The following is an 18,711-nucleotide window of genomic DNA, read 5'->3' on the forward strand; positions in this document are numbered from 1 at the left end:
TAGTCCTTAAATTGGCTATCAAGACACAATCTTTTTTGCAATGTTCTCTCCATCTGAGGAATGTCTTATCAACAGGATTCCCATTAGATCATCATTGTCAGTTTTGAGTAAGTTGTAAATAAATGTTTATTTTAAGTCTTCCAAATGGCGTTTTGTTTCTCTACTTGAGTTTCAGTTTTGAAACTTACTTTAATACAGTTTTAACCACTGCAATTTCTTGAAGTTTAATTAATATTTGTATGCTTTATTATACATGCTTCTGATTAAATTAGGCATTTTGATTCTTTTAACACACTTGTGCTAAAATTTGACCAAGGAATACTTTTTGCAATAAATATATTTAAAATTGTAAAGCAACCTCCATAATATGTGTCTATATTGACTTTTTGCAATCTTACATAAGTATAGATGAAATGGCATCATAAAATTCTGAGGCATGCTTGTGCAACTAACAGCATACTATCTTTTCTTTAAGATGGTTTAATCTAGAGTCCAAGCAAGGAAAACGAACTAAAGATAGAGGTGAGATAAAAGTCAACATTCAGTTTATGAGAAACAACATGACGGCAAGTATGTTTGACCTGTCAGTTAAGGATAAAACCAAATCTCCTTTTGCTAAATTAAAGGACAAAATGAAAGGTCGTAAGACAGATGGAACATTTCTGGATACATCTTCTGCAATCATTCCAAGGACTCATACCCCAGAAACTAACAATATAAGTTCCCTCAATGAATTGCAGTTAAAATCAAAGCCAAAAAAGCCTTTTCTTTTGGGACCTCAGCGACTCTCTTTGGCTCACTCAATGTCTGATCTAACTGGACCTCAGATAACTTCAGAAAAAATTAAATCGGGAACAATTGGCAACTCATACCTCTTCAGACGTCAGCTTGAGTCTGTTGGTTCTGAGGATGAAAGTGGTAAGTAAAGATTTCTTAAGACGCAAACTGTTTGAAAAGGCCTTCTAGTAGAATTATTCCAAAGCCTATATCTTTATGCTCTTATTCCTAAGAAAAATATAGCTGCTAAGAATTTGAGATACAATGGAAATCAAATGAATATTATTTTTCATCAATAATTTGTTTTAATAAGTATATATTTTTCATTATTACTGTATTAAGTTTCGTTTCACTGTAATTTGTTTTAAAAATAAGTTTGGGATATACAAAAGTCCAAAGTTCCAAGTTTCCAATGGTTTTATCTTGAAACAGACATTCTGCGTCTTCCATGATTGAAATAGAGTTTTGTTTCAAGCTTGAAACAAACCTTGACAGTTTTGAGTGTTTTGTGCTGTTCTGAATGCTGTGATGGGACATGTTTTCTTGAAGTTGACTTTTCCCAGATGTTGCAGCCTAGCAGTACAGCAGGTGGGACTGATTTATTGAGCTTCTGGAGGGAGTGGTGCAGAATGTGTATAGTCTTGAATCCAATTGACATTAAGATCCGTAGATACATACAAAGATAACAAATCAAAATAGGATAAGTATTTTCATTTAAAACTGAAAATACTTGTCCTATTTTGATTTGTTATCTTTGTGTGCACTTATGATGCTGTGATCTATACTTTAGAATACATTTCAGTACAACTTTTAATGACTTCTAGAGTTTAGTTGTATTACTGGGATGTATTCATGCTGTTACATTTTGCTCTTATTCATGCAAGAATTAGGAGAAGCACTTTGTTCCTACATGTGCTTTTTCCTAGATTTGTGCAAAACTTGTATTTGATTTTGTTAATAATAGAAATAAAACATGGACTTGTGCTTGAACCTGATTTTTTGGTTATTGTTTAAATTTTTTCTTCAGATACCAAAAGAATTTCTATAGGAATTTTTTAATGTTTAAATTAAATTAAATTGTGGCCAATTTTGCAACAGGTTGGATGGCAGATAGCAATCAACGTGAGTTAATATTTCAACTACTTTTGGAGGAAAACAAAGAGCAAGGGCGTTCTGCTGAATTCCCATTGCTTTCTTTGATTAAATCTTCTAAATAGTTTTAAGTTTTATCCTAGTGGAACATAGTCATCTCAGTTGGAATGTTTCTGTTTAGACTGTTTTGTTCAAGCTTGAAGCAAAATCCGTTTTTCATACTGTGTATATTCATATTATACACCATCCTTAAATTAAATTTTTTTAGATTGGATCACACATGTTATTAAAATATAAAAACAATAACAGTGAAAAAACAACAAAATTTTAAACATTTGAATCAGCTGGAAAGACCTAGGTAAAACAAAAAAGTGTAGTATGTGTTAACCCTATTAGCTAGTTACTATTTACTCTCCCCAATGGAGTAATAATTACAATTTGTTCAGATCATTGTAACACAAGCATTATATTGTAGTGGGAGAATTTATTATATGGTCAAAGGCTTATTGAAACTGTTCAACAAAGCTAATATGTTTATGGTCTATATTTGTAGAATAATAGTTATTGGAATAAACTTATTATTTTAACTTATTGCAAATAGTCATACAATATTTTGTATGTATATGTGTGTGTTTATATGTACCTTTTCTATTTATACACTTGAGTCCAGTTGCATATTAATAACATTGTTTTCAGGAAATATAAAATCTCCACACAGGCGGACATTAAGTGCAGATGCCACTAAAGTGAATCAACCCGACAGCACAGTTGATGACAGTGACTCAGCTTTTGTAGCTCAAAATGATCCTTTTACCAATGTGAGTGCTTCACTGCCTCAAAAGTTTGCCACACTGCCAAGACAGAAGAATCCATTTGAAGAAAACCCTTTATCATGGGAACAAAATGTGGGCTTATTTTCAAAACCACCTGAAATAAAAAAGGACAATAAGAAAGAGAAAAAGGAGAAGGTTAGTCTCTTTGAAAGAGTAACTGGAAAGAAAGAAGGCAAACGATCAGATAGACTAAGTAACGGAGGATCAGAAGGCTCCTCTGATTTGAAATCACCCAGTATTTTTGCTGAAAGTCATCAGGACAGCTTTGATTTTGATTCCACTAATCCCTTTACTACAAACCTCAAGCCAAAAAATATGCTGCTGTCTAGGTAAGTTCCCTGGTTAGATATCTTGAAGTTGACGTTTACTTTTTTATTAAAATGTATTATTTTTATTCAAGGAGAACATTATTTAATTTTTAAAAATAAATATTACAGACCTGGATTGATACTTCAGTGCTGTGAAGGAACTAGCCTAGATAGGCATTGTGGAACAATCTGTCTGTTACAAACAGCTTTGCCATTCTATTATATAAAAGCCAGTGTACTCTTAAGATGGAGGATTATCTAGCAAAGAATTAAGGACCCCTTGTGCTTTAAATGATCAAGCAAAGCTTCAGTATATCCATTATGCAAAGGCTGAATATGTCTATGCAGCTCTGTTTGGGGAACCAACCTACGTGTTCAAGTTTTTTAAATGATTGAGATGCACTAACTTCCTCAGAAGATATCTCCCTTTTGAAAGTGATTCTGAAGCATTGCATAACCTTTATAGACTAAGTGTGTCCTTTAGGTATCTTGATGCCAAATAGTAATGGTGTGAGGTGTGCCCATTTTACAAGATTTCTTGCCACAATTTTTAAGTTAGTAACACAGCTGTTAAATGAACCTGGCTTCCCCTTGATTTTGCTTGTCAGAAGGTTGCAAAAGGTGATCACATGACTCCACGACATTGCGACTGTTATAAATACATGCAAGTTGCCAAGCGTCCAAATTTTGATACCATGACCACAGAAATGCTGCAGTGGGTGTAAGTGTGAAAAGTAATACATTTTTTCTGTGCTGTTACAACTTCAAATGGTCACTAAACAAATGGTTGTAAATCAAAGACTACCTGTACTAATTTATTGAAGTTAGGTGTACTAACCTAATGAACTTTCCAGATTGACTTAAAAGAAAGTTGCATATATTTTTGAAGAATAATATGTTATTTATACTGAAGTCAGTTTACTGCTGTTGAGATTTTTTTATTTCTAAAGAAAGTCTTTTTAAGAAGTAATAGCTTAATTGGCTTTTTGTACACATTGATATAGAATCTATAGCTCAAATGACTAATTCTTTGAAAAACCTACATGAGGTCATGTTGTCCGATAATAACAAAGTTAATGTTTTGTAATCCCAATTATACTTTTCAAAGTTTTCTCTTTAAAGTTCCTTGATCACTTACATTACTGTAGTCTTAATGGCTGTATTCATCATAGTAGCTCTCCAGGTGTTAATCTGTAGCTCTCATAGCAGTCCTGTGCATTGAACATACAGTATTTAAGAACAAATGTCAACTAAAATATTGGTTTTCCATGATACAGATAACTCTGTGTGCAACATTTTTATAAAAAAATGTTTGTTTTTATGCTACACTACAGTAGGCTAATAAACTGATGTGAAAATTTCTCAATTTACAGCACTTGACAGGTGCTAAAACAAAAGCATCTTTAATTTTAATGTGTTGTTAGGCCATCTTTAGAGGGACTGTACAAAGTTATTAACAAGGTCCTCTGAGACAGGAGACAGGTAATTAACAAGACCTAGAGAAAGAGAATTTGGATAATTAACAAGCTCTTAGGCACTGGACACAGGGTAACAAATAGTCCAGTAGTTAAAGGCGACAGGTTGTTACTAGCATGATTGAATGCCAGGTTTGAAAATATGAACATGTGTCTCAGTGAAGTGTCTAATTAGATTATTATGTTGGTTGCATAGTCAACCAGATGTTTGACTGGATTTCACATTTTTGTCTAACAAATCCTTTCCAGGGACATAGGATAGACACCTGTGATCTAGTCTATCTTTCTGCTTGGTAAAGGTTCTATTAAAGACAAATGTTTGTCCAGCCTCAGCTTGAAGATTTTTAGTGAAGGAGAACCTACCATTTCATGAGACAGTCTCTTTTATTGGTTGAAGTGAAAGGGATGCCTACCTTCTGAAGATTAATGGACCATATCTTCCCTGATCAACTGAAATGATGTGAGGCTCCCTTAGATGATATCATTGTCTATAGCGAATGCTGGGAAAACCATTTAATGCATTGGAAAAAGTAGTGACAAGTCTCCAAAAAGCTAGTTTTACAGTAGATCCAACAAAATGTCATCTGGGTTATAAAGAAATCAGATATTTAGGTTTTTTTGGTAGTGAATGGAATCCTAACAGATAAAGAGAACCCAATTGAACAATATAGCTAAAGAGAAACCAGTTATACAACTGTGTGGATCACCAGTATAAATATTGAAAATTCAAAAGTATTCACAAACTTTTAAGCCCACTGTATATCTTATTTAAAAGTGATTATAATTTTATAATTATATAATTTATATAATTATAATTATTATGATTTTCAGCTTTTTTAAAAGTATATGATGGTGATGATGATGTTGATTATGGTGAAATATATTCTAAAAAAGAGTAGTAATTGAAAGATTTTGAATAAGGAACTAAATGGAGGAATAGCTAATATACTTTAGAAAATATAAGTTTTTCCCACTAGTGAAAAATCAAATAAGTGATTTTTAGCATATTAAATATTGTTCAGAGTTCAAGGTTCTGTATTATGGTAATACAAAAAAAGTGGTTTGACTTGTATCTTGTAATCTGTATTAATAGCTTATGTTTTGAAAAGTTATTTTACCACTTCAAACATTTTTAAAAAAACATTTAGGAAAAATTAAATGTCTTAATTTCCATCTGCTTTCTTTATCTTTCTGCTTCCTTTTTGTCTGACAGTCTCAGCAACATTATTTGCTGCATCTGTGAATTTTCATGTTTCTGAATACTGATGGAATTTAATGTTAAGGCATATTACTTTATATCAGGCATTAATTTGGAATACCTTTTCATAAAGTTTCAAATAGTGTTAACATTGCCTACTGTCTTGTGATCTATTTTTCCATGTTTCCAGGGTATATTCCTTGCCTCTCTTTGAAAAATGTTATTCATTGTTGCATATGGTAATTATTGTTTACAAAAGAACTTCACTAAAATTTTTGAATTTTTTTGAATTTTGAATTTTATTAAATTTATACCCCGCCCTTCTCCCGGAGGACTCAGGGTGGCTTACAGCCAGTTTAAAACAATAATACAATACCATACAAAATTTAAAAATGATTAAAAATAAATATTTGAATGAACTACATAATTGCAAATGGAAACTTATATTTAACCAAAGCAAATAATAAAGTATCTTAATTTTAGTAGAATAGATTTGGAAAAGATCATAATTTCAGTTATATTTATATAATTTATTTAATATATATAACAATTATATAATTTTCTCAAATTATTCACTAATTCCAGAACTGTAGCGCACACAATGTTCCTGTTCACCCTGTTTTCTTGAATATTTATTTATTATGAAGTCTTTATATAGTATATGTTTCTGTATAAATTGTATCTTCAATATTTGTTTAATAATATGGTTTGATTTTTAAAATGGACACAGTTTTATGACATTTGTTTAACTTAGTTTATCTTACAGCATATCATCTTGAAGTGTAATGTAAAATAGTCTTTTTAAGGCAGGGAAAGAAAATTTGGGGGAACAAGACCACACTTTTGAGGAGATTGAGGGTCACATTAGGCAGGTTAAGAATGTCAAGTAGGTGAAGGCAGTTTACACATATGCCTGCTCTTGATTTTCTAATAACTTTTTGTGGGGGGCATTGAGGGAGGAGGGGAATCTATTTAACTGTGTAAGTTTATTTCAGGCTTGCTTTAGAGTTTTGTGTTTTCAAGCCTGAAATGGAAGATTGCCTTTTAGCAGTCTCACCAGAAGTCAGAAGTGTGTTTGGGAAAAAAGTTGGGATACATTTGGCAGATAAGGGCAATCATAACTATTAGGTAATATTGATATATAAGATAATTGTAATATTTTTCTAATGTTTTTATTTTGGAAACCTGATCATTTTGGGGTAATTAATTCATATTCTTAAAATGTAAAGGCAAACAACACTCACATAAAAGCATATTGCTACTCTTGTGACCTGCTTTTCTTAAAATACTGTTCACATAGGTTTGCGTCCGCTATACCTGTACTGTTTCTACTTTCCAAACCTCCAGAAGTACTTAGAAGAAAGTTAATTTCTGTTTTCACTTCTATCCACTTGAGATACTGTAAACCAAGAACAGATAGTTTTAACAGCCTGAATATTTACAGCTCCTACAACAAAGATATCACCCCTAAGTTTATAAAAAATGTTAAAAAAAAATTATACAAATAGATGTTTCTTAACTGCCATTGTTTTTTGGCCTGTAGGATAGTCAAATGAAGTCTGGAGATCGGTTTGTAAGTTCCAAATAGGGTTTCTGTTTTTTTATTTCTGTAGTAATCTCTTTTATTTGAACACATATTTGCTCAGTGGCTTCATAGATTTTTTCCAATATAAGTTTACAATTGAGTTCTCCATTTCAATAGTAACTACAGACAGTCGTGTTATCTTTTAGTGGAGGCTATGTTTAATAACATTTAGCCAGTATCGACCCCCACAAATTTAACAGCTGTTGAATTTCTTTGTCTTTTCCCTTTTATGATGATCTGAAGGTCAAAGCCAACCTCAGCATCAAACAAAAAAAAACAGTTGCAATTTTAAATTGCTCCACAGGGTGTCCTCAGTAGAGTATAAAATCTCTTCCCAGACACCAAAAATGACATTGAAAAAATCAAGAAAAAATAGTATTCTTCACATATAAACTAAATCCAGTAATGAAATTCAACAATAAGAATTTTTCAAGACCCCAAAGTGAATAGAAGTAAAAAATAGTCCATAAACAACAAACGCCGCTCTCTCGAAGGGGAATAATTCCCAAAATGCTTTTTACAGGAAAAAAAGAGAAAAGGGCTAAGAGAGGGGAAAAAAGGTCTCATCCAGATCAACCACGGTGGTTCTTTATGCTTAGATGTTCTTCTGACTTTCGGTTACTGCAGCAAAGTGATCGGCCATTTTACTGGCCGATCTTTTCTCTGTCGGCCCTAAGGAGCAATCTCGGACCGCGGAAGGAGCTGCCGTCCTTCCACAGTCGACGAGGGCCTCCTCAATGGTAGTTGCCCCTCCAGGGCGACTTTACAACCCGATTAAGGGTCTACCGGCAGAGGGAAAGCAGCCCGCGAAGAGAGGAGTCTCTCTGCATGGCTGCACACACCGCGATCCGGAACCGGAAGTCGCAATATTGTTTCTTCAAAGGAGAAAACGGCAAACCAGTTATTTCATACATTGTTGAATCAGTACCTATAGGATCATTGCACTGATAACCTTAAACTTATGAAGAGATTTTATTTTACTTTCTTCTGACTTTCTCTTCCTCTCTGATTATACTTTAACAAATTCTTCTGGAAGGAAAACTAATATCCTTATTCCCATCCTAACTGTATTCTTGCTACATAGACACAAAGCTCCAAAGGGCAATCATTATTATTTTTTTAGGACAGCTATCCTTTCGTTGAAAACCTGGTATAAACTACTTCAGCCAATTTTCACGTAGCATTTATTCTAGACAAAGAAGGGCCCATAAGAATCAATGCGTTTTAGTATCATTAAAGTTGGAATAGGGTCAACCAACCCTCAACTTATTCACTCTTAGTATATATGTTTACATTAATAGAAATTTTAAAATGCTACATTCAAATAGTTTTCTATAATGTGTAGTATTTGCATATAATGTATATATAGTTTACTGCTTCTTACTATGACTTTATATAAAGAAGAGCATGTTTATGTTTGTTTTGTAACCAGAATGGTAGAACATTATTACCATGCATGGTCATTTTCTTGAGCTTACATATGGTCTGATAATGGCTTGTAAGGGTTTGAACTCTATTATTACATACAATTCGCGAAGAAATCCGAACTTTCTGTTTGTCTACACGTGTTAAATATTAACACATGTTAACTTTTAAAACGAAAGTGCTGTTTAGAAAAAAAAATCTTCTGTGTCTAATTTTCAAAAATCTGGGGGAAGGATGATGTATGGGAAAAGAGCAACCATTATTTTGAGATATTACATGCTTCTAAATATTTATTATATTATATATATTTTTATTACTTCCATAGTTTTAATGTGAATTCTGAAAACTCTGAAGCATTTCAAAAAACAATGGTAAGTAACTACTTGATTGATGTTCCATTTGATATTTGAGAGGGAATATCCCGTTTAAAGCTTAATTGTTTAAAACTTTGTTGTTTTTAGCAGACTGATTGAACCCTAATTTAATAGTACAAATGTGCAGATTTTCTTTCCTGAATTAATCCAGAATCCCATCTGGATTATTTATTTCCTTCTTAAAATTGATAATTCAGAAACAAGTTGTCTTTTTTGTTGATTTTTTTAACATGTGATATACAGAGATATATTACCCCACAATAGATATGTGGTCAATAATTTAAAGGTATAAATAGCCTGTTTTTCATGAATCTGTGGTAAGTGGCTTCATGAATCAAACCATATATTAAAAGATTGGGTAAAAAGCAGAATCATGCAATCTAATCCCATACCTGATATGCATACTTACATGTTTTCTTAATGTCTTTAGGTACACAGAAAATAACAATTGACTTAAACTGCATAACTTAAAAAAGATGCACAATGTGAATTTGTACTGATATAAATATAGGCCATTTTTCACACTTCTTGAATATGTAAGTGGGTCATATGCACAGGCAGAGTGCTATTTTCTTTTATTTAGGATGGGCAATCTTTTACTGGTTAGAGGCAGCACTTTTTTCTAGAAGCAAAGGTTATGGTGGTTGGAACATTAATGGACAGTGGAAACAACCAAATATCACATTTTGCTTTGATTTGGAAAGATTTTAACTTCTTTTAAGATTGTTTATACACTTTTTAAAATAATCTCCTGCCTTAATAAAATGGGAATAAATTGCTTTATCGGTTTTAGGCATTGGCAGTATATGATGTTATGGCAGCTACAAAAAAATGCTCAAGGGTCATAGCTGCCTATCCTTACTCTATGTTGAAGAAAAATTAATTATCTAACTTTATTTATGTTGCTGTATATTTCTCCCCAGTTTCTTGCTTTCTAATCTGAAGAGATTAACCCCTCTCGGCCTCTATTTTTATTGAAAGGATTCATACTTCTCAACTATATTACCTGTTGTTTTTCACCTTGGATATATTGTTTAATTGAGTGACAAGATGCATAATAATACTGCCTCCTACAGGCTTGTATGTTTGATGGAAATATGAACTTTTATTCATTAAATTCATTGGAATATATATTTTAAGAAGGAAATATATTGGAAGGTAACAGAATTACTGGAAGATGACAATGCATGAGCACTTTTGAACCTAAGTTCCCTAATCCTTTTTCATCCTTTTACTTTTTGTTTATTGGAAGATAATATACTCAATTATTATTTGCTAAATCCAAGTCCTATGGGTCTTTTTAAGTGGTTTTGAAAAGTTAATCCAAATGTGAATTCTAGATTGATTAATAAATATTACAAGATAATAATCAAGAAACATTTATTTATTTATTTATTAAAAATAAACTCAATCATAGAGGACTCCCAGTACTGCACAAAGAGCAATAGCGACAAACCAGAATGAAAAAAGAAAATGTAATTTAGAATTACTGGGGGGGGGAATGCAAGTAGCCCTCACTTTGCAATCCGATTGAGACTGGAATTTCCCTCTCTAAGTGATGTGGTAATTAGGCAAAACAGCATTAGTGAGATCACTGGAGGTTTTTAAGAAGAGATTTGACAGCCCTTTGTCCAGAGTGGTGTAGGATCTCCTGCTTGAGCAGGGGGTTAGACTAGAAGACCTCTAAGCTCCTTTCCAACTCAATTATTCTGTTATTTTACAATAAGTGAGGACTTTCACTAGGCATTCTATGTTCATTTGCATTTGGAGAACACAGTATTTTTGGAATAGGTGGTGATATAGATACCTAAGCTGTGAGATACATAGGATTTTATAGAAATAACCAGCAGCCCGAATTGCACTCAGAAAAACCCTGGTATTCAATATATCTCCCGCAGCATGTTGTCACAAGACTGTAACAAAATAGTCTTGCTGCATTTTATACTACTGGTAGTTGAAGTTTCTGTGCTCTTTTAAGAGCAGCCCCGTGTAAAGCAGTTTGTAGCAATAAGGGAAGTGATAAGGGCATGAGTGACAATCTTTAGTGTCCATGTACTAGTTGGTCAGGGTTTTTACCTATGGACTCCCATGAACTTCATAAACCTTATAAATCATCATGAAAAATAAAAAGAGGCTCTTAAATGCTAGATCTGTTTCTTCAGTTCAAACATGGCAATATTATGGCCTGTTCTATAATAACTATAAAGTTGGTTTTCCCTTGTTTAAAGAGAATGCTATTTGTCCAGACTCAGTTGAAACTGTCACTAATTTAAGAATCAGTTCATTAGATTTGGTGCATTATTTAGGAAGAACTCAACTGAACTCATTGAGCTACCACATTTATCTTTAGAAGGCTTGCATAACAAATGTTATTATTTACCTGGTACTTCAAAGCTTTTTATTTTTGTGCTTCTATATCATTATTCAGAACAATATAACAAATTTCTGAAGAACTATTTTACTCTTGAAGTCCAAATTATGGGAAATACAATGTGTAGAAGGCATTTTTTAGGAAATTTGAACCATAACAATTGTAAGAATTCAAATATTGCAGCCTTAACAAATAGGTTTGAAGTAATTTAAATAGCATTCTTCCAATGACTTACATTGTGGTTTTCCCCTGGGAAATGGTGTTTTATATATTTGTTTTGTTTTGTTAGTGCTATCACCTGTGACTGAATGAGAGATAGCCGATTGAAAAGAAAGCCTAATTAAAAGCCAAAAGGAGAATGGAAAAGTAAAGCAAGAGATGTGAAAGTGGTTTCAATTATATTCCCAAAACAAATGTCCTTATTAGAATAAACACATGATCAAAGAATGCCAAGTTCAAATGTTATCTTTGCTTTTTCCAGCAGCAGCTATCAGTTTGTACCCAAATAATACTTGATTATCAGATTTTCTCTTCTTGCTTGCTCGTTTGAAACTGTGGTGTTTTTCTCCTATTCTTTACTGAATTTGATATCAATATTGTTGGGAAATGGCATAGAATATTTATTTTTAGTTAATTTGTCCTTATTTACTGAACATGTGTTTCCATTTAAGATAGTAAAATTATATTGATCTCAATCATTACATTAGTTGCATAGATATAGTTGTTTTACTTGAAACTATGCATATGTTTTGATCTAAGTGATCAGAAATGAACAAAGTTTAATATATTCAACCATCTGCAGTATATAATTAAAATGGTATTTCTTCCAACTGTTACAAAGATGGAAACATGAAAAAAATTGATTATCTAAAATATGAATATATGTTTTAAAAGTGCAAATGAATATATAAATACAGAATTATTATACAATTCAGAGAAATAAAAAGTATGGATCAACTTTTCTTTTAGATTTTGCAACCTATGCCTATGATACTGTAAACATGTCCCAGTCATAAGTATTTGTGAAGTTGCAGGAGATATAAACACTATTCTGAAATGATTGCTAAAAGAGATATAAACATAAATGAGATATAAGCATAAATAAAGCACTCTTTTTATTTTCAATTAATGGTCAGGAGCTCAACAAAATTAACACTTGACAGATTTGCAGCATTTATGTTGCCTCCCTCACCCATTCTAATTAGCTTTATTTCAAATTTCCACCTGCATATTCTAATTATATGATAGGTGCCAAACTTTAAATAGAAGTAATTTAAATGAAAGAGGTTAAAACTGAATTATTGTGCATTTGATGTATTAAAATCCTGTATGTATGACCAGGAGCCATTTAAAACAAATTTCAGAGATTCTATTTTTTACGAACTGCATTGCAGTATTGATAGTTTATTGCTATCCTTAAATTTAGATATTACTTTGGTCAATCTGGAAGAGAAACGTGTACTCACAGAGCAATTAGTCCCACTGAAATATGAATCTTCCAAGAATTCTCATTTTTCAATTAGAACTAGAAAATGTACTTAGACAAAAAATGCTTCAGAAGTACCATAAACCTTTGATCCTTTAAGATTCAGTTCTGAAAGAAAGGCAGTTCAAACATTTTTAGATATGTCTTGAATAAACAATTCCATTCCTTACATTACCAGAATAGGCAAAGATTGGTGTATAAAATTGTACAGATAAGGTATCCAAAATGGAACAAGGGACATTTGCATACTCTTTCATTAGGGTTACAGAATTAGAACATGTTGTCAGATTATAATGATATATAGAACAAACATTAAGGTGTTTTGGTCAGAGATGTTTGCTTTTTGTCAAACTGCATGGACATTTTCCAATCATATTCATTCATCATGTAGCAGTCTAAATGCTTCAGATACATATCTGGAATCTTGCAAATGTTCTTCCAGTTGCATGTTAGAAAATAATTGTGTACATCTAAATGTTTCACTTACTTTTAAATGCCATTTTAAATATATACCTATATGTCTGTATCTGTCTATGAGGGTGAATAGTTTCAAAAGGCAGAAGGATTCAGTGATAGTTATATTTGATGAGCTCAACATTAGTTGGTGATTTGAATGCATTAAGTGTCATCCAGATAAATAAGCAAGGAACAATATTTTTATATTATAGATTTTACTTCACATACTTTACATTTCATTCATTCAGTTGCAGATTATTGAATGATAGTGTGGTTTCTGCGGATGTGAATTAGCCCTAACTTGCTGTTTAAATATAGAAAGTGATAAATATGAGCAAATCTTAAAATAGAGTCTGAATTCATTAAAAAGAAGCATGTAGCATTATCTCACTGTTGGGAAGCAACCAAGAAATGTTTTTGAGTCATGTCTATTATCCATTTTAATCATATTGGGTTCTTTTCAAATATAGACTAGTTGCTTTGCATCATCATCTGCCAGGAAAGTGGGAAATAGTCCAGATAAATGTTCACTTAATAACACTGCACTGTGGATCCCAGATGGAGGCCTCTTTTCACTTAGATCTCAATTACAATCTGCTCCTGCTTTTGGTGCAGATCAACAGTGAGAAAGGGGAAAAATGGTGTACTATAAATTCCTTAGTATTTATATTTTCCTGCAACTTTCTTATTGAAGTTCTGCCAGAATTAATCAGCTGAACCATTCTGATAATTGCAGAATTCTCCCAGAACTTTTTTGGGTTGTTTTATTTATTTATTTGTTGCTTTTGTGTGTGTATTTGTGTCCTAATTTTCAATTAACTTGCTATTCACATATAACAAAAGAGAAAGAGAGAGAGGCCCTGTCGTCAGGTTTAGAAACTTAAAAAAAGCAAGATATACAAGCAAAGGGAGTGGATGAGATCAGTTCTTCAAGGCCAGATTAAAGTGATAAACTATACCTAGGACTTGTGACTAGCTGGGCAAGCCTAATCTTTGTTCCTCTAATTCTTTCTTGAATGGCAATTAATTGTTCCTGCTTCTTTCACTTTTCTCCTTTTCTGGCCCAGGTCTACAGGATGTTGCAGCTAAGAGTTTCTATCTACATAGAAAGATATATCTGTCAGCCTATCATTCCAGTACTTCACAGTCATAGCAGTTGCCCTAGGATCCTTAACTGATAGCAGAAACTACAATATATTCCTTTTGTTTGTTTTCTTGTATCAGGGCTAGTTTTTTCCATACCATTGACCAATTGTATAATGGGATATATAAATACAAATCAGAACTTGACCTAAACAGATTTTTTTTTGCATAGCTATTTTGATAGAAAAAAAATAGAAATATACCAAATCTTATAATTCCTGAAATCTAGTAGCTGATTTGAGAAAATGTCTGAAACAGTTGTTGCCACCTGTTACTTATAAACAACATTACAACTTCTAGTGAGGAATAAATAAAATTCCTGAATTGTTCATGTTTGTGTCAGTTATAAAATTTCATGCGTTGCTTACATGGAAATTTATACACAGAAAGACACATATAGTGAATAATTCTGAAATTGTATGGTTAAAATTGGCTATGATATAGAAATATTATCTGCAGCTTCCACATGGTAGTAATATAAGAATTCTTGGTTTTTACCAATCCATATGACATATAGGACACATTTATTAAATGCTCCCTGCATTTCGTTAGAAATGGGGTTCTAATTATTCATGAATTCATGGAGTTTGTACATCACCATGTACAGTGCTATTTAGTATGAGTTGTGATAATAGAGTTAGAGCAGTGTTGAAATTACATGAGATGATATGGAGAAGCTGGATTAAATACAAGTAATCCTTAATTTATGAACTTTTCTTTAACAACTATACAAAGTTATGATAGCACTGAAAAATGATGTTAATGACAGATGTTCCGGTCCCAAATGTGCTTGTGAGAACTACCTGTAAGCTGTTTGTTACAATATTTTTAAAACCTGTTATATCCAAGACAGAAATGGGTCTTGATGTATTTGCAGTATTTATGCAGAGGTGTTTGCCATAAGTGTATTTCTTTGCTTCTCTTTATTTAAAAGTGCTTCTATAATGCATGCCGCATTGTGAATTATATGGAGAAACTTTTGTGATGCCTCTGAATCACACTTTTCTATTAAGACCATGCTTCTAGTTCTGTCCTTAAAAAATATCTTTATTCTAGGATGGAAATCCTTTTGATGCTGCAATAGGATATCATAATCTTACATATGAAGAGGTCTTGCAGGAGTTGATGAAACACAAAGAACAACTGAAGAAAAAAGATACCCACATTCGTGAACTTGAGGACTACATTGACAACCTTTTAGTACGAGTAATGGAAGAAACTCCAAATATTCTGCGAGTGCCATATGAACCTTCTCGGCGAGCTGGCAAATTTACAAAAACCTGAGCTAATGCCAACACTCCTTGGTATTAATTAAAAGGATGGATTGCTTAGTGCAGTGTTTTGATATTGTGAATTTCATATTCATGCTTTGTCCTGAGAGCATTTGACTCCAAATTTAAGCTAGTATTAGTTCTTGAATCTGTATACAAACTCCGAGTTTTATAAGGTGAAAATGTAAGCTCCTTTTGCTGCAAAACATTCCTTTACCTTGGACATGTATATCCAGGTATGCTTTATTTTCAAAATATTATGGTTAGTTTGGATATCCTGTACAGTAATCATCTAATATACATACTTGAATATTTATTTTGCACTTCAGTTAATCACTTTGGAGTTGCAGCATGCTGCCAGAATGAATGTGCATAGTCAGAATGTGTTTTGCAGCTCTTAATATGAAGGAAAATGTGATTTACTTTAGGAATCACTAGTAAATGAGGGGATAATACATTTTTTCCTGAGAAGGTAGACAGTATTGATCCTTAATGTAGTGCTTATTTGAAATAATTACATCTGTGCTCTTGAAGAAATGAGAGCTTTTCAAATGGCAAATTCCATAATCTATATGGATGGAAAAGAGCTTAATATATTAAGGTACAGTATGCCATTGGTTTAAGCACACATATGCACATTTAAAAAAAGAGAAATAAAGCAGAAGAAACTAGTGGATAATACCTCATTTTTAGATTATAAGAAGTATGGGGGAAAAGCTGATAGGAACGTAACATTCTAAATATTAGTATGTCAGCCAACCTATACATGTGTGTTTAGCGGTTTGTCTGTATACACATAGACATATGTATAAACGTATGCATCATTTGGGTTCTGCAATATTTGAGACAGGAAATTGAGATTAATTTGCTTGTTTTTTCAAATGTAGGAAATTATTTTTTAAAATAGATTGCAATTACTTCAGTACTTTATTCTGTGTCAGAGTCAAATATTGTCCTCCATTAAAAAGCAATGGATATATTTGACTCAGCATGTCTCTGACTAAATAAATTTATGTGCATTGTTGTTTAACTATTTCAAAGTGGTAAATGCAATTCTAATGGAAAATATTGCCATACAGAAAATATTGTTTACTATATTGTAATCAAAAAGTTATTCCTTTATTTTATAAAAAAAATTCAGGCAGAATGATTGCTAGTATGAAGTGCAAATAGGCTTAGACATGAGGATACAGCGTTGGGAAGAATGAAATAACGTTTTTGTTCAGTTTTCTTCTTGATTGTGTAATGCAGATTTTTTTTCATACACAAACATATTAAGGATTTCTATGGAGAAGAATGGAAAATATTTTCCCTTTTTCAGAGTATTAATAAATTTAATTCAGAAAGTTTTGTTTTTGATTATGTATTACTGATTAAAATCCTTTTGTAACTAAATTAGGTTAGCACTATTATCAGAAGGAGCAAGAATTCTTTGTATTTTTAATTCTCCCTACCCACATTAAGCAATGTATTGTTCCATGAACAGAGACCCCACTTGGATTATTAGACTTTGGTTTATTTTTCAGTATGGTTTGGAATAAACAAGTAAAACTTATTAAGTGGAGATATTTTGCATACATTTTTCCTACACAATTCAAATTAAGTACAAATCCTAAGATATGCTTTATTTGTTAACATTAACTTGTGCATTTAAAATAGGTGTTTATTTTCATAGTTTGTACAGAATATATTTTAAAAATCAGCTGTTGATTGAAAGTTTACAGATGTTGCATAGTAACACATTTAATGACTTCCACTTACATTATTTAAATTCTTGGGCCATTGACATTTATTCTGAGATTCTAATGTATTCAATTCATTAGATCCTTTCTACATGTGTTCTTCAAATATACCAGCTGAGTATAAACCACTTTATATGTTGGAAGTTTTAATATTTAACTTTTTAAAACTTCTTAAGTTTTCAAATTAACTTGGTTAATCTTAATGGAAAATATCAACAGGCTGGAGTGTAAAGTGTTTAATTCTTAGAATTAAAATAAAGTTAAGTTTTATGAAGGGTTTTGTTTTTTTTGTTTTGCTTAAATTCTCTATTCCTTTTAATTTCCGTTTGATACAAAAGTGAATTAAAGGATACTTTAAATTTACAATAGTTTATAAAAATCACAAAAAGGCAGGTATATTAAAAGGCATCATAAAATATATTCAATGCAATGTATATAAATAGTAGCAACTCTTTATAATTTGTATATTAAATGGCTTATATATTTATTAATATAATTTAAATACTGCTTTGTGAGCAACTTCTTAAATATCAATTTGTTTAGGTACATAATAACTGAAACTTCAAAAGAGGTACAAGGCTTCCTTTTATAAATGTTTTACAGAAGCAAGCACAAAGTACCAGCTATAATATAAATTAGCAGGGACTTCCTTTAAAAGCATAATTGTTGCGTCTATTTCTCTAACAGTATAGAAGGCAATTCTGTTTAAATATGATGTTGATGAAATCACAGCCAGTATTAATGTGTTTTCAGAGCTTATTACTCTCTGCAAAGCATATAATTCATTAATTTATTTAAAATAGAATGCTTCCTCCAAGAACGTTCCATACAAAATAAATTCTGAAGCATTGTTTAAAATCAAATTACATCTGTTGAAATTACCTGATGGGTAATATTGGGAAAGCATATATTTCACACACCTTTGTGATACCTTGCATGAACATTAATTTCAGCTTAATTACCACTTTTCATTGAATATAGAATTATCCATAGATTATAGTTACCTAATCTATTATTGTTGGCCTTAAATCAAGGGCTATTTGTAATGGTCCAGCTATGAAAACATTGCCCTTTCTGTATTTTGAAGACTTTTTCAATTGGAGTAATACAGTAATCTCTGTTAAGCATTTTAATGACTTCTTCCCTTCTTTTGCTCAGATTCTTAAAATAAATTA

General features: G+C 31.9%; 1 protein-coding gene across 1 annotated transcript in view; it reads left to right on the top strand.

Annotated features, from left to right (window-relative positions):
* The window catches only part of RAB11FIP2 (RAB11 family interacting protein 2), a 27,578-nt gene extending 10,466 nt beyond the window's left edge, over window positions 1-17,112 (top strand). Inside the window, exons 2-6 of the mRNA XM_029283761.1 lie at window positions 476-918; window positions 2,566-3,031; window positions 6,571-6,573; window positions 9,019-9,064; window positions 15,580-17,112. Of these exons, the coding sequence (XP_029139594.1) occupies window positions 476-918; window positions 2,566-3,031; window positions 6,571-6,573; window positions 9,019-9,064; window positions 15,580-15,807 (1,186 nt within the window). The 3' untranslated portion in view covers window positions 15,808-17,112. The remainder of the gene's footprint in view (window positions 1-475; window positions 919-2,565; window positions 3,032-6,570; window positions 6,574-9,018; window positions 9,065-15,579) is intronic.
* The last annotated feature ends 1,599 nt before the right edge of the window (window positions 17,113-18,711 follow it).

Source organism: Protobothrops mucrosquamatus, unplaced genomic scaffold (genome assembly GCF_001527695.2).
Source record: "Protobothrops mucrosquamatus isolate PMUCROS unplaced genomic scaffold, P.Mucros_1.0 scaffold215, whole genome shotgun sequence".
Lineage (NCBI taxonomy): Eukaryota > Metazoa > Chordata > Lepidosauria > Squamata > Viperidae > Protobothrops > Protobothrops mucrosquamatus.